The following is a 16,347-nucleotide window of genomic DNA, read 5'->3' as shown; positions in this document are numbered from 1 at the left end:
CTCCCCTTTTCTGATGCCCTATAGTTATCATCTATATCAACTGTTTGGATGTGGTGATCCAGGAAACCTATGTACTTGTTTCTATTCTTATTGTAACTGATTTATTACATACGTTGTTTTCTCATGCCTCTGGAAACTACAAGCTCCTTAAGGGCAAGAGGCAGCATACACATGCAGGGTGCACATACAGGGAACCCAGCACTTTCAGCAGTCTAGGGTAACCAACTGTCCCAGCATTGTATGGGACTCAGAGGCTTCCTAGGACTCAGGACTTCCAATGCTAAGACTGGGAAAGTCCCAGGCAAATAAGGCTTGCTGGTCACTCTACTGGTGACAGTAACATTAGACTTCACAGACAGAAGGTATTTAATGACTGATGAACTGGACTCTTTAACACTTGTGAATAACAAATACATGAGAAAATGAAACGAAAATCCTAGTTTTTTTTTTTTTTTTTTCTTTGAGACGGAGTCTCGCTGTCACCCAGGCTGGAGTACAGTGGCCGGATCTCAGCTCACTGCAAGCTCCGCCTCCCGGGTTCACGCCATTCTCCTGCCCTGCCTCAGCCGCCCGAGTAGCTGGGACTACAGGCGCCGGCCACCACGCCCGGCTAGTTTTTTGTTTTTTTAGTAGAGACGGGGTTTCACCGTGTTAGCCAGGATGGTCTCCATCTCCTGACCTCGTGATCCGCCCGTCTCGGCCTCCCAAAGTGCTGGGATTATAGGCTTGAGCCACCGCGCCCGGCCCCTAATTTATTTTTTATGGTGGAAATTCACTTCTGAACCTTTGGCTTTTTGTCCTCTGCATTTTTTCTTGTTTCTATCTATGTAAAGTGAGTTACAAAAAGGAAAATAAAATGATCAGTCAGAAGAAAAGGGATAAAAATGGAGAAAAAAACGTGAAAGAAGGCACCCAAATAGACTACAGATAAGAAAATTAATGAGGGTGCCACTGTAGAGAGGAAAAAAGAGAGGGAAGGAATAAAGTGTCAATTATAGCAGCCATGAAGATATAGGGAAAACTCCTTCAGGGCCTAACAAGTCCTTTCTTTCTCAGATAATTTATACTAAATGTGGTTTTAAAAGAGTAGTTTCTATCTGACATAAATTTAGAACAAAAACCCTTATTCTCTCTCACACACACAAACACACAATTCCTGAAAGACATATTTTAGCAAATACATAACTGACCTATTTAATGGGCCAGAAATTGCTTACAAAATAATGCTGGATGCTCCCTCACCATATTGCTTGAGAAAGAGAACAAATTACCTCAAGACTCAACCTTCTACTCTTCTTGTCCATCCTGAAACCCTCTGCACCTCTATGATCTGCAAACACTCCTACATCCTCAACTTCATCTGAATATTCTCTGCATCTCTCAGTAGTTCTCAACTATGCATGCATTAAAATTACCAGAGGCACTTTATTTTTTTTTATTTATTTATTTTTTGAGATGGAGTCTCGCTCTGTTGCCCAGACTGGAATGCAGTGGCACGAACTCAGCTCACTGCAACCTTGTCCCCCGGGTTCAAGCAATTCTCCTGCCTCAGCCTCCTGAGTAGCTGGGATTACAGGTGCCTGCCACCACATCCGGCTAATTGTTGTATTTTTGGTAGAGATGGGGTTTCACCATGTTGGTCAGGATGGTCTCGAACTCCTGACCTCGTGATCTGCTCACCTTGGCCTCCCAAAGTGCTGGGATTTTAGGCGTGAGCCACTGTGCCTGGCCACCAGAGGCACTTTTAAAACAATATTGAATCCAGGCCCCACTCCAGGACAATTAAAACAGAATCGCTGGAGGTGAAGCCCAGGCACTCATAGTTTCCCAGTGATCTGACCATATGCCCACATTAAAATTCAGAGTCTACCACAAAACTGGCTGGTCCCTAGGAGAAGCACTTCTCCTACAACCCTCTTGTATTTATTTATTTATTTATTTATTTATTTATTTATTCTTTTTTTTTTGAGATGGAGTCTCTATTGCCCAGCCTGCAGTGCAATGGTGTGATCTCGGCTCACTGCGACCTCCACCACCCGGGTTTAAGCGATTCTCCTGCCTCAGCCTCCCAAGCAGCTGGGATTACAGGCACACGCCACTACGTCCAGCTACTTTTTGTATTTTTAGTAGAGACGGGGTTTCACCATGTTGGCCAGGCTAGTCTCAAACTCCTGACCTCGTGATCTGCCCTCCTCGGCCTCCCAAAGTGCTGGGATTACAGGCCTGAGCCACCGTGCCTGGCCTAACCCTCTTAATGGAGTCTGTTTATATTCTCTCAGACCTGAAGTAATTTTTAGTTGGTGTCTTTATTTGTCCTAATAACACCACCAGACCATTCTTTCTCCTTCTCCCTCAGGCAAAATTCTTTCTCCTTTGAGGCTCATCCACTGGAATCTACCATTTCCTCCCTTTCCTCTACAAGATCATGCACCATCCTCCCAGAAACTTCAGAATCCAAGATAAGACTCATAAGACTTTCTCTACACTCAATCTCCCGCCATTAACTTTGGGTTCCTTTAAAATCAGCACAGAAAACCCAGTCAACACCTTCAACTTCCTCATCCAATGAGATTCCCCCTCCACCTCAGCCACCACTTCCTCAGTTGCTATTGGAATCCTCTCAGTTATACCCTGGATTTTGTGATCATAGAACCACCACCACTTCATAAACCTCTAATTCAAATATCCCTACCTGATATGTTATTCCTTCCAACTTACTTGCTCATTATCCCCACTGTAACCTTTTTTTTTTCTAACCTCATGGGAACCTCCAGCCCATTAATTTCTCCATTTTCTTACTATCCGTCAGCCCCTTCCTGTTCTCACTTCCCCTTTTACCAAACAGATGCCATCATTACACTCTTGCAAAAACCCAGAACTGCCTTACCTCTCTGTTCTTCCATGGTACCTACTTGGCTAAATACCAACCCTCATAAATCGAACTAATTGCTTTTCTGAACTTATACCTGAACAACCAGAGGGGGCCAATATGCACATCCACAACCAGATGGCTATCATTATAAATTCCTGATTGCCAATCTCAACTGGGTCCTCTATCATAGGAAGCAACCTAAGTTCCCACAGTCAATCAGTCTCCTACTACCACCTGAAACAACTGCTTCACACCTACTCACTTATCCTCAAAATTTGGATCCCCCATCTTCTTGAGCCCTCTTATTCTAAGCAGAATGCTTCAGCTCATACTTCAGAGAAAAAATAAAGCTATCACATGGAACCTTATCTGTATTTGTACTCATCTCATCCTTTCCCTATTGATACAAGGAAGAAGATTCCTCCTATCAAGCCTCCTTCACTTTGAATTACAACCCCTCTGATTCTCTCAGTAATCTTACACTCACAACTATTCCCTAGACACATCCCCATATCCTTAACGCTTTCCCTTTCTCTAGCTCCTCCACATTAGCATATCATCATGTTCTAAGTCCTTCTCATCTGAAAAACAAAAATATTCCTGGAGCTCTGATTTCCCTCCAACTCCAGTCCATCTCTATATTCCCCTGTAGTCATGTTTCTTTAAAAGACACACAGTCACAGACCTCCCATTTCTTACTTGAATCCATTCCAATATGACTTTCAAACCCACTACTTATCTGAAATTGCTTTAAGTTCACCAATAACCTCCATCCCATGGATATTCTTCAGTCATCTTATTAGACCTATTAGCAGAAATCAACAGTTAATCAGGGCTTGACAAATCTCTTCCAAAGGCTTCTATGATACCATACTCATCTAGTTTCTCTCTCTCTCGTCACTAATTTTGAGTGCTCTTTGAAGTATCTCTTCCTCTATCTAACATTTAAAAAGTGGAGCTCCTCAAGTTCAAACATAAATCTTTTTTCTCATTCTATACCAGTATTGTCCAATGGGACTTTCTGTGACTATGGGCATGCTCTAAACTGTGCTGTCCGATTTGGTAGCTAACAACTTGATATGCGACTACTGCAACTGAGGGACTGAATTTCTCATTTTATTTCTAATTATTTTAAATAGGCACATGTAGCTAGTGGCTACTGTATTCGATAGCACAGTCCACACACAATCACATCATCTCTTACGATTTTGAGTATCATCTACGTGCTAGTGACCCAGACTTTTCTTCTGAGATTCAGATGCATACATTCACTTGCCAATTTTTCATCTACACTCAAGTGTCTCAAAAAAAAATCTCAGCCAGGTAAGGTGGCTCACGCCTGCTAATCCCAGAACTTTGGGAGGCCGAGGTGGGCAGATCACCTGAGGTCAGGAGTTCCAGACCAGCCTGGCCAATAAGGCGAAACCCCCATCTCTGTTGAAAGTACAAAAATTAGCTGGGCATGGTGGCGGGCACCTGTAATCCCAGCTACTCAGGAGGCTGAGGCAGGGGAATAGCTTGAACCCGGGAGGTGGAGGTTGCAGTGAGCTGAGATCGCGCCACTGCCCTCCAGCCTGGGTGACAAGAGCGAGGCTCCATCTCAAAAAAAAAAAAAAAAAAAATCTCAAACTAAACATGACTGAAACTGAATTCATCACCCTTTTCCCTTAAGGAAAACTCATTCTTTCTGCAGTGTTCTTATTTCTGCAAATGGTACCATCATCCACAGTCATGTCAGAAACCCGAGATTCATCCTTGACACTTTCTCTCACCCCCTACACTCAAACCAATTCCTATGGATTTTACCTCCAAAAACATCTATCAAGTCTGACTGCTTATCTTCATTACTACTGCCACCACATTCTCTAGCTTATGCTATGGAAACAGCCTCCTAACTGGTCTCTCTGCTTCCATGCAAATGATGACACCCCAGCATAAAATCCTTCATATTCTTCTCATTTTTGAAATCTCAAAATTCAGATTTAATACAAGGCTTACAAGATCCTGCCAGATCCATCCCCTAGCCCGTTTTTCTTACCTTGGTGCCCAAGACCTGTTTTAGGCACCCTGGTCTTCTTTCACTTCAAAGAAAGTGTCAAGCTACTTCCCAGCCTGGAGCCTTGTGATTCCCTTTACCTGGTAAATTCTTCTCTCTCCCATCTTAACCGGTCTCTTACTTAGCCCCTCTGGTCTCAATTTAATTGTCACTTCTTCAAAGTGGTCTTCCTTGACCACCCTCCTAATATACTTACTCCTCGCATAAACTCTTAGTACCTTCCCTCAAGAGCATTTATTAAAACTACAAGTATCTGGGTCGGACGCGGTAGCTTACACCTGTAATCCCAGCACTTTAGGAGGCTGACACGGGCAGATCACAAGGTCAGGAGATCGAGACCATCCTGGCTAACATGGTGAAACCCCGTCTCCACTAAAAACACAAAAAATTAGCCAGGCCTGGTGGCGGGCGTCTGTAGTCCCAGCTACTTGGGAGGCTGAGGCAGGAGAATGGCGTGAACCTGGGAGGCGGAGCTTGCAGTGAGCCGAGATGGCACCACTGCGCTCCAGCCTAGATGACAGAGTAAGACTCCGTCTCAAAAAAAACAAAAACAAAAACAAAACAAAACAAAAAAAAACCCAAACAACAATTATCTGTATCTTATCAGTTTAAAGTCTGTTTCCTATATTAAAATCCTTAAAGTATCATGACTGTACAGCTTTCTGCTATATCCCTAGAGCCTAGCGTAGTTCCTGGCACATAAAAGATAGTCATATTTTTATAGAATGAATGATTGAATTATAGGTATCTGTGTGACACTACTACCAAATTGCACAGAAACAAGAACCAAAGTAGGAGCAGCAACTTTATCTTTGTCGTTCTGTACTGATTCTGCACTTACAAAAGTGCCTGACAAAGAGAAGGCACTCAACAAATATTTGTTGAATAATAAATAAACAAGGGACAGTTTAATATTAGGAAATTAGTACAATACAGTGTATCAATTGGTCAAATAAGAAAGAATAAAATCATCTCCATAAATACTGAAAAGACGTTTGCTAAAATTCAGTATACATTCATAATTTTAAAAAACACAAACTTGAAATAAATGCAGTTTCTTAATTAAAAAAAAAAACCTGTTAAATCAACAAGCAATAATGTCATTAACAGTGAAATACCACTTGAGGCATTCTCCCTGAAATCAGGAGCCAAACAAGAAACATCATCGTTTACCACTGGTCCCAATATTCTCACTGGTATAGTGTACAACAATAGTAGCTACTAGAAAAGAGACAAAATTATTATTTATAGATGATTAAGGTTAGCTACCAAAATGAAAAAACAAAATGAAAAGCAAAAAAGATTAAAAATAAATTTCAATGAAGCAACTGGATAAAAGATAAATATCCATAACTCAACAGCTATTCTGCATACTAGTAATAAACAATTAGAAGGGCATAGAAAAAAACTCCACTTGCAATAGCAGCAAATAAAATCCACCACAAAATACTTAACCTAAAAACTATATATATGAAGAAACTATAAAATTTTACTGAAAGATATAAAGGAGGACCTGAAAAAAATAGATACATCATGTTCCTTGACAATGACTTAATTTTATGAAGAAGTTAATTTAATAAAATTTGGCACAGACCTATGGTGAAATGTTGGTCTTTAAAAAGCATATTATAAAATAATTGTAAATGACATAGGAAAATGTGACAATATAATGTTAAATGAAGATGCAGGATAAAAAACTATATATGAGGATTCCATTATGTAAAAATATAAAGAGTGGAAGGAAATACATAAAAAATGTTAACCACAGTGGTGATCTCTAGATTGCAGGAAAATAATCTTAATTTGATACTTTAAGCTTTTCTGAATTTATAAATTGTATATAATGAAGATGTATTACTTCTATAATGAAAAAAAATTATTTACAAAGCATTTAACACCAATATCCAGACAATGGGAAAATGCATATTTACATTAAAATCAAACCTGCCTAACAAACCCAAGATCTCCTTCATGCAACACACTGTGTACCGTAAAGGTTTATGTATGAAGCCCAAGGATCAAGATAAAATATGGTTTCAGTGCAAATATTACTAAATGGGTAGAAATAACCAAGGATTTTATTTAAGTGGTCACTTACCTATTTTCCCCCTATGAGCCAGTAACTAGAACTCTGGACATAGCAACACATGGCTAATGTAGAAGCAGCTACAACAAAACTAATGCCGAAAATTAAGTGCTTACAAGAGAAAAGACACAGCTCAGTTTAACTTTTCAGCTTTGAATCAAATACCTCTCTATATCAAATACAGGACGTTTCCATCTCTTATTTCAGCAGCAATTTCAGTTGTTACAGAAGTGCCTTTGTTCTAATTTTGCTTTTTTAAGTGTTGTTTTTGCCTTCTGCTTTCTAAGCACAATAAGAAATAGACATTAAGTTATTTTCTCTCTTGGATACTTGCAGCTGGGGTTTACCTGGCCTTTCAGGCACAGCCTTTAAGACTTCTAAAATCCACAACCAAAGGGAAAAAAAAAAAATTCAAGCCAGAAAAAAGCCTACTTAAACCGTTCAATACAAATTAATAGTGCCAAGGGCTGGGACTCTGTCTAAACAAAGTTATGTAAACCCCTAGTCCCAAGCTCAGTGCCAGTTCCCACTCATCCAAGGACTCAACCAAGAGATAAGGCAACCCATTTGATTTTGATTCATGTGGTCAGATACTCTTTTCCATAGCAACCTCACAGTAGCAATAGAGTGCCCATTTTCTCCACCCCATAAAATAGGACAATTAGATGATAAACAAAGAACAGCTTGCACAGAAAGTCAAAGATGATTTGCTTCAAACAGATAAAAATGAGAGAATGGAAACACTGAAAAGAAGATCATGTTCCCTCTAATAAAGAGATGCCTTGAGGGGATGGGGCTTAAATAAAAGACTAAACTTTTTTTTTTAAAGGAATGCCTGGACAAGCAATTTAAGGGACTCTTCAGCCTTCCAAAAAATACAACAAATAAAGGAAAATATTATGACTTAATTTAAAAAGAGGGTAGGGAAAAAACTTAAAATGTAATAGCAGTTAAAAGTGATCAAAAAAACCCACCAATAAACCTTATGTGCTTTAAACATTAGCCCTTCCTACAATTAACAATTCTACAGCAATGATTTAACTGACAGCAACAATACCGGTAGCTCAATGAAGTACAGCATTAGAAAGGTAGATCATTATTTTTAATTTTTATAAAGATTCTTACCAGCCACCTGTTTTTTCTTAGGCTTAGCCTACATGTTTTTGGGAAACAATGCTAATTTGTATGGCTGCTACAGGAGACTACAGGAAAAGATGGTAAAATAAAAAATGTGCCCCAAAAGGTGTCTTAAATGTAGTGAGTGTTCAAGTAAATATTTGTCGAATAAAAATCAAGCACATTCAGAAAGATACTCACTGTTAGAAGCTATGTCAATCAAAAGAGTTTCTTCTGCTTCTGAGATGGGAAAAAAAAGAGTAGATCAGGGAAGAAAAAACCACTCATTACAACCAAAAGAATACATGCCTAACTAAATAACTGCTTCTCTCAGTCACTACTCCTAGGTCTTACAACCTATTTTTTTAAATCCTTTTTCATTTAATATTTTTTAAAGGGATTTTTAATAGCACTAGGTTCTAAAGACTATGAGCAAATCAACTAAAATAAAAATGAACTGAAGAAGTAACCAAATGGAACTCCTCAAAGCAAATCAAGGAACGAGAAATTAATAGTACAGAATATAACAACATGTTAATTCAAGCAAAAGCAAGTTTAATTCCCCTTAACTGTAATATACTGATTTAACTCCGGGTCCTTTAGATACTTCTTTAGATACCAGAAGGCAAAGGAAGTTACTCTGAAAGCCCACAGGTGAATTACTTTCTTAACTCAGATCTATTCTATGAAAATTTCCCAGTGATCTCATCATGTCTGCCCCTGCCCCACACAGGGGGGCAGAGTATACCTTCAGGTTACAATTACTACCTGTGGGTCAAAGGCCCTCCATACCCAACAGGGTGCAAAGCAGTCTGCAAGTTTAGAGTTCTCTTATCTCTCAATGGTTCTCCTGGACTTCTTCCTTTACAACAAGTGTCTAGACCCAACCTATCTCTTCCCCTCTGATTTCTCTGGATTTGACCAACTGCACCTGCCAGATCCTCCAGGCTAACTGAATTCCGGGTACTGACTCTGTGGGATTAGCTTGGATCTACCTTGGTCAAATGGAGTAGTCTCACCTTTTTCACCTCTCTCCCAAGACTGAATTATTTATTTGGCTCCATTACTCAGGTACAACAGAAGCAACTGGCAAGAAACTCACTCACTCAATACCAGAAAGTAGTCTCGGCCGGGCGCGGTGGCTCAAGCCTGTAATCCCAGCACTTTGGGAGGCCGAGACGGGCGGATCACGAGGTCAGGAGATTGAGACCATCCTGAATTATTTATTTGGCTCCATTACTCAGGTACAACAGAAGCAACTGGCAAGAAACTCACTCACTTAATACCAGAAAGTAGTCTCGGCCGGGCGCGGTGGCTCAAGCCTGTAATGCCAGCACTTTGGGAGGCCGAGACGGGCGGATCACGAGGTCAGGAGATTGAGACCATCCTGGCTAACACGGTGAAACCCCGTCTCTACTAAAAAATACAAAAAACTAGCCGGGCGAGGTGGTGGGCGCCTATAGTCCCAGCTACTCGGGAGGCTGAGGCAGGAGAATGGCGTAAACCTGGGAGGCGGAGCTTGCAGTGAGCTGAGATCCGGCCACTGCACTACAGCCCAGGCGACAGAGCGAGACTCCGTCTCAAAAAAAAAAAAAAAGAAAGTAGTCTCGATATTATTAGGATGATTAAACAAGGGGAATTAGAGCATCAAAACATAGCTATTGTAAGTTTACTACTGTTCTTCATTAACTTTTAGTTATGTAAAACCTGAGTGTTTACAGATGGTTCTCTTTTTCTTTAGAGACGGCCTCACTCTCTCACTCAGGTTAGCATGCAGTGGCACAATCACAGCTCACTGCAGCCTCGAACTGCTGGGCTCAAGTGATCCTCCTGCTTCAGCCTCCTAAGTAGCTGGGACTACAGGTATCTGCCACCACGTTTGGCAAATGTTGTTTTTTTAATTTTATTTTTGTAGAGATGGGGTCTCGCAATGTTGCCCAGGTTGGTCTTGAACTCCTGGGCTCAAGCAATCCTCCTGCCTCAGCTTCCCAAAACGTTGGAATTACAGGCACAGTTTATAAAATAGATGCACAGGTCAGGAAATAGAAAGGAGATGAAAATCATACATAAATCTTCCTTCAGTCATGGGGAACTACATTACATGTGTGCACATATTTTCCCAGATTCTAAGAAGCAGCACTACGATCTAACAATCAGAAATTGATTTCTTATTAAAAATACTAAGAGAAACAGGGTAAAAGAGATCCTAGAGGTAGAGTAAAAAGGTACAAAGCTAATAGGATATTAATTTAAAGTCATGTTCTTTGGCTCTTCCCCTCTGTGAAGGGCTACATCTTGAAAAGTGAGGTGACCACAGCCACTTACTATGGCACACAGCTACCTTGTTTAGAATGTCTCTCTCACATAGGGCAGGCTAAATAGCTATCACTCCATTCTTCTGTACAATATGGACACTATTCATTGAAGCTATTTTTAATTCTTAACACAAGCATTCTTAAAAAGTCATATCCACTAGCTTAGTGTTTTCACTTACAGGAATAAATCCTTAGGAAATAAGAGATGTGCAGGTATATTTAGGTGCAGAGATGTTCATCATATTACTATTTATACTAGTGAAAAAATAACCGAAATGTCAACATAGCGGAATTATTACATTATGGACCATTCATAAACTGGAATGGTACATAGCCATTAATGATATGAAAAAGTGCTCATAATATGATAGCATGTAGAACAGATAAAAAATTGTATGAGATGAGTATCACTCATGCTGCAATGTATGTATAGAAAAAAGGAAAATGCTAGGTGTTTATCTCTGAAGGATGGGAATTTAAGTGACCTATTTTCTTTACACTTTTCTGTTCTTTCCAAAGGTATTACATTATGTACATGTCACTTAGTGATTAAAAAAAAGTTCAATGTAGTTTAAGAAATAATCCATGCAAGCTAAGAGTTAAGTTTTCCAAGAAAGGCCAGGCATGCTGGCTCACACCTGTAAGTTGCCCAGCACTTTTGGAGGCTGAGACGGGCAGATTGCTCGAACTCAGGAGTTTGAGACCAGCCTGGGCAACATGGCGAAACCCTGTCTCTACAAAAATTACAAAAAAATAAAAATTAGCTGGGGGGTGGTGCACCTGCAGTCCCAGCTACTTGGGAGGCTGAAGTGGGAGGATCGCTTGAGCCTGGGAAATGACCTTGTCTTGAAAAAACAAGTTTTCCAAGAAGCTACAATTGATACAGAATGCTTCTGACTGATAAAGCCACTGGTCCTAGTGCAAACAGAATGCATTTGTTCTCTAGTATCAATTTCCTTTCTAGAGCAATGTGAGATGACAGAAGCAACACCTCCTACACAAACCTCCCAATTTTTAAGTTTCATCGTAGCAGATGAAACAACAGATTTTCTGTGCTCCATCCCCAAATCTGAGGGCAGGAGGCCAAATATTTCCTCCCCAGAGTCAATTTTCTTATGATTCACCAATGTCAAGGTTTGAGAATCAGCACAATTGAGAATCAGCACATAGCATGTGGAGAAAGTGCTGAATGTGTGTGAATCCAAGTGACCTTGGTACCTTATAATGAGCACTGTGTCCGTTAAGCCCAAGAATGCTATTTAAATCCACATATAGGTCAGTCAGCATAAAAAACTACCTACACAGGTAACAATCTACGTACATCTCTAACCCAAGCCAAGGAAACAGGTGAGCCAACAGACACACGCACATATACAAATATATTGCAATATAACCCTTCAGCATTCTTAAAGTATCATCTCCTCAATGTTATCTTTTTATGCAAAGAGTAATACATTTCATTTTACATGCAGTGACAAATTTAAATATGCATGGTATTACATAATGCAGTAATGACCAAGAAAAAACACTATAAAACTAGCTAAGCAATTAAAGCTAGTACCTTGAACACATCTGAAGTGGCTATTTATAGGAATGATATCTTGAACATGCTGTTCCTTCTCATGCAACTGGATTATTAACCTAGGAAACAGAAGAACGCATCAAAGAATAGCCACTGAAAAACCCATTTAGCAACAAAATACTTTGCTGTCCTGTTATACAAATCTAGTCTGTATTTATTAGACTTGCTGCATCCAGTTCCCTGGATCTGAGCATCATGACAGCTAGATATTGCTCTAGGCCTAAAAGGATGCTAGTGGTGATGAACATCTGATTACCCACACTGTTCTCTAGGCCATATATCCTAAAGGCAGCATACAAGCTTAAGAGTATGAATTACAGAGTATACAGCTTCAGAGTATGCATACCAGAGTGAAGAACTGACAGCTAGATGTGAAGTCCAGGGACCACAGCTATCTTTACACCATGGAATTTCTAGTACCTAGCACAGAGCCTGGCACACAGCAGTTGCTCGTGTGTGTGGAATCAATGAATTAGAAAATTCATAAATTAAGTTTCCAATTATATTACCATGGCTTTTTACCAAAGAATGGATCTGTTTCTTCAAACAAGCATTCAGGTTCATGGAGGAGTAAGAGGGAGTGCCGAGCCAGCTGGATCGGTCAAAATATCAGTGACCAAGAAGGTGGCAGATACCACAACCGGATTGCCTTCAAATCCCTTGTGTTTTTTCTCTGGTTTCTAAGTTTACGCTGGTATTTCTATGAACATGAGTAAACCTGGCTCCCCAGTATGAAATCCATACTTCTAAATCCATATGTACTCCTGAAATATTAATTTTTCATTTATTATTTATCCTTAATGGCCCAGAATCAAGGTACAACCTACTGGTAAACAGCCATTCTGAACGTCAACTAGCATTCCCAAAGTCAAGCACTCTTCCAAGTATTGTTTTTAGTTTTGTTTTTGTCAGGAACACTCTGTTTCTTCCTGAGTTTCATCTCAAATATCACCTCCTCTGTGAAGCTTTCCTGAATACCCCCAAGCAGAACCAGCAGCCTTATTGCCTTTGTTTGCCCCTCTAATAGAACACTTATACACTCCATTATGGTTATATTTATTTCCCCTCACTGATTTGAGCCCCTTGAAAGCAAAGACTAGATCATAATCAGTTTTGTTTGCAGCCTAACAGATGCTCAACAAATACTGGTTGAATAAATCAACTAGCTTAATTAAGCTATAAGCAGAGGTGAATTTTAAAATGAAACTGTTTAACTTCTGACATTAAAATGTCATCGTTTTGAAGGGTTTGATTTCTATTTTGTTGTCTTTTGGGGTGCTTGTTGCTTTTGCTTTTTGCATTTTCAAATGTGTTAACTTTGAAGAGGATAACCTGGGATAGGATAAGTAATTACTTAGATAGAACTAACGGAAATAAAAGTATTAATGCTTCTTTTCTGCTCTGATCCTTCTTGCCTAATTTGCAGGGGTTTGTATTCTAAGGTGACTACAGGAATATGGGGCAGGCCCCTTTCAATCTGGAAAGTTCATGAGTTGAGTGGAGAGTCCTATAAACCCAGATGGAAACCAGAAACCAGATAAAAGGCTGAGAAATCAAAGGTTAAGGAGGAAGAGCTTACTTTGAGGAAGATAAACACAAACCACTAAAATCTCAAAATACATAAACAAGAAACGGTGTTGAACATCTAGCAGTAAAGCTTCATGTGAACAGTACTGTTAAAAACTACTACAAAACAGAAATAAACTGAGAATTCAAGTGAATTCCACAAACATTTATTGAGTATTTACTACGTGTTACCCACTAAATTACGACGAAAGAGTAGGGCTAAGAATAAGCATAAAAATTCTACCTGAGTGTAATTATTCATTTCAGAATATAAAGATTAGAAATAATTAGTATACAGCAAAACAATGGAATTCAGAATTTGGTAGTTGTCAAACAGAAAAGAGTGACAAATCCTGAATGCCAACTCTGCCTTATCCCTAGGAAACACTTTGATTTGTTCAAGGAAGGTTAAAGGTCAAACAGTTTTTTTCATAATCTATTATCCTTGAAAAAGATGAATCTTAGTGTTTGAGTCCCTGTTTCCAAAAAAACCTGATTTTTAATTGCAATTTTGGTCAAGTAAATTTCCTATGGTTGACAGTAGGAACCACAGACTAAAGATTTAAGACAGGCTTCAAGTTCTAGGACAAAAAGGCCAAAAGTAAAAAGTTCTGGACGTTCGAGTCAGAGAAGGCACCAGAGACAAGAACATGAGGATTACAGATGGTATTATGGTATTAGGTGTCTCCAGTAAATGCTTTCAAGAGAAACTTCTCAGTGTAATTCTGAGACATGTTACATAGGATCAGATCTCAGGTATTCTACTTCCTAATTGCAAACAAGTGACTTAACCTGTCTGTGCTTCAATTTCTGTATCTATAAAAGGCAGATGATGATACTACTATTTTATCGTAACCCTCACACGTGGATTAAATGAACTAATTAATGAAAAGTGCTTAGAACAGTACCTGGCACATAAGCAGTCATTGAGTGTTAGTTATATAGCAACAACTGTATCAGTTGTTATATATAAACTATAGTCTATATATATTTAAAACTATATAGTTTATAAATAAACTGCTAATATAGTAACAACTATATTAGTTGTTAGTTATATAGTTGTTAGTTTTATAATGTTACTTATATATTAGTGTTAGTTATATAGCAACCCCATACCCCGACATATACCCCCAACTATACCCCCATAACTTACACAGAATTGGAACACAAGACTTCCTTATTAGCTCAACAGAGTTCCAAATCTACTAATCCGAGGGACCACATTCTGGGCTGTGGTCATCTCAGTAATGTAGCTATTCTATTCAATCTTCAGATTTTTGTTTTTACATTAGAGGAAACCAAGGCACAGAAGCTTTACTGGTTTGCTCAAGGGTCACCTCTCTGTAACCCACTCTAGCCTTTGGAAATGTTAATGGTGTTCCACTTTTCTGCTGAATTTAGTTTTATTAAATTCTGAATTTAGTTTCATTAAACTAGTCTTCCAGGGTTGGATGAAATCTGGGTTTGATGAACTTCCCAATAGAGCTGACTAAGCAGGACCTCGGAAGGAGCTACTTCATAGAACTAGCTGACATCCTGTGGCACCAATAGTCTCAGAAAAGAGCAGGCTGGGCCAGTGGGGATTTTTTCCATGTAAATCAGACAGCATAGACACAGAGGATCTAAAAGTGGGGACTGAGGAAATTGGTTTTAGGCAGAACCCAACGTTGGGAGATGGCAAGATTTAAGTGAACAATTTTTAAACTGGGAAGGAATATTATGTCAAGAAGCCAGTGAATATCCAAGGGAGGTGTCTTGGGCACACAGGGATAGGGACCTATGATACGTAAAGGTCACCATGGATACTTTTGAGATGAGGCATTAGTGACAACAGAGGTTAGCAGCTATGGTGATAGCTCATCAAAATAATCTTTTGATCAATCATTCAACAGTATTTACTGAGTTCCTATGTCTAAGGCAGAGAGGAAGGTGGCACACTGATAAAATACTGTTATTTCTATCTCTACACATTTCATTACATTTTCTTTCTAACAGTCAAATCAGTAAGTGAGGCAGTTTCTGGCCTACACTAAACCATTACTGAATTAATGAATATGCCTTCAAACAAGTGGGATAAGGGGGTGGGGAGACTGGAGAAACCAGCTGAATAGGGATAAGACACGTCTGTAACGTGAACAATGAGGCATTTCCATAGCATTTTTATGTTTTGTAAACCACTCTCGCATTTATTTTTTCCCCCACTTATAACTCCAAAGGCTATAAGGTAAGGCAGTTAATGGTTTTATTAAACTGAAGAGTTAACTTTGGCCCAGAAAGCTTTATTGACTTGCCCAACGTTACACAACACATGTCAGTTGCAGGGGCAGGAACTAAGAACCCAGGCTTCCTGCTTCCCCGCCCATTCAGTCCTTCCACTGAGCCACACTGCCAAGCAAGATCCAGAGGCTTGGAAGTTGGGGACAAAGCCCCGAGGTTAGAGAGCACTGGCACTTCACACCTGGACCTGAACCTGTTGCCCGCGTGGCCTTAGTAGGAGGACAGTGGGTGACCCGTCGCGGTTTGGGGTTGGGAGGTAATGGCAGGCTCACCTCCTCTGTGGGAATCAGGTGGTTACTTACTCATATTGCCCGTTCCTCTGGGCTAGGGTCAGGGCGCAGGGCTCCCGGAGAGGACCCTTCATCTCCATACCCTCGACAGTATGCGGGCGCTAGTCAAGGGTCTCCTTTGGAAGCGCGGTGGGGAGGAGTGGTGCACTGCGGGCGAAGGGGGTCTTCCACCCGGCCCCGCCGGCCG

General features: G+C 40.0%; 1 protein-coding gene across 2 annotated transcripts in view; it reads right to left on the bottom strand.

Annotated features, from left to right (window-relative positions):
- The window catches only part of OCRL (oculocerebrorenal syndrome of Lowe), a 52,289-nt gene that overhangs the window by 35,538 nt on the left and 404 nt on the right, over nt 1-16,347 (bottom strand). For both annotated transcript variants that reach the window (XM_011936970.1, XM_011936969.1), the window contains exons 2-4: nt 16,173-16,261; nt 12,007-12,086; nt 8,332-8,370 (exon numbers count right to left, since the gene is read on the bottom strand). In XM_011936970.1, the coding sequence (XP_011792360.1) occupies nt 8,332-8,370; nt 12,007-12,086; nt 16,173-16,261 (208 nt within the window). The remainder of the gene's footprint in view (nt 1-8,331; nt 8,371-12,006; nt 12,087-16,172; nt 16,262-16,347) is intronic.

Source organism: Colobus angolensis, unplaced genomic scaffold (genome assembly GCF_000951035.1).
Source record: "Colobus angolensis palliatus isolate OR3802 unplaced genomic scaffold, Cang.pa_1.0 Scaffold159, whole genome shotgun sequence".
Classification (NCBI taxonomy): Eukaryota; Metazoa; Chordata; class Mammalia; order Primates; family Cercopithecidae; genus Colobus; species Colobus angolensis.
This window is presented reverse-complemented; position numbering and strand designations above follow the sequence as displayed.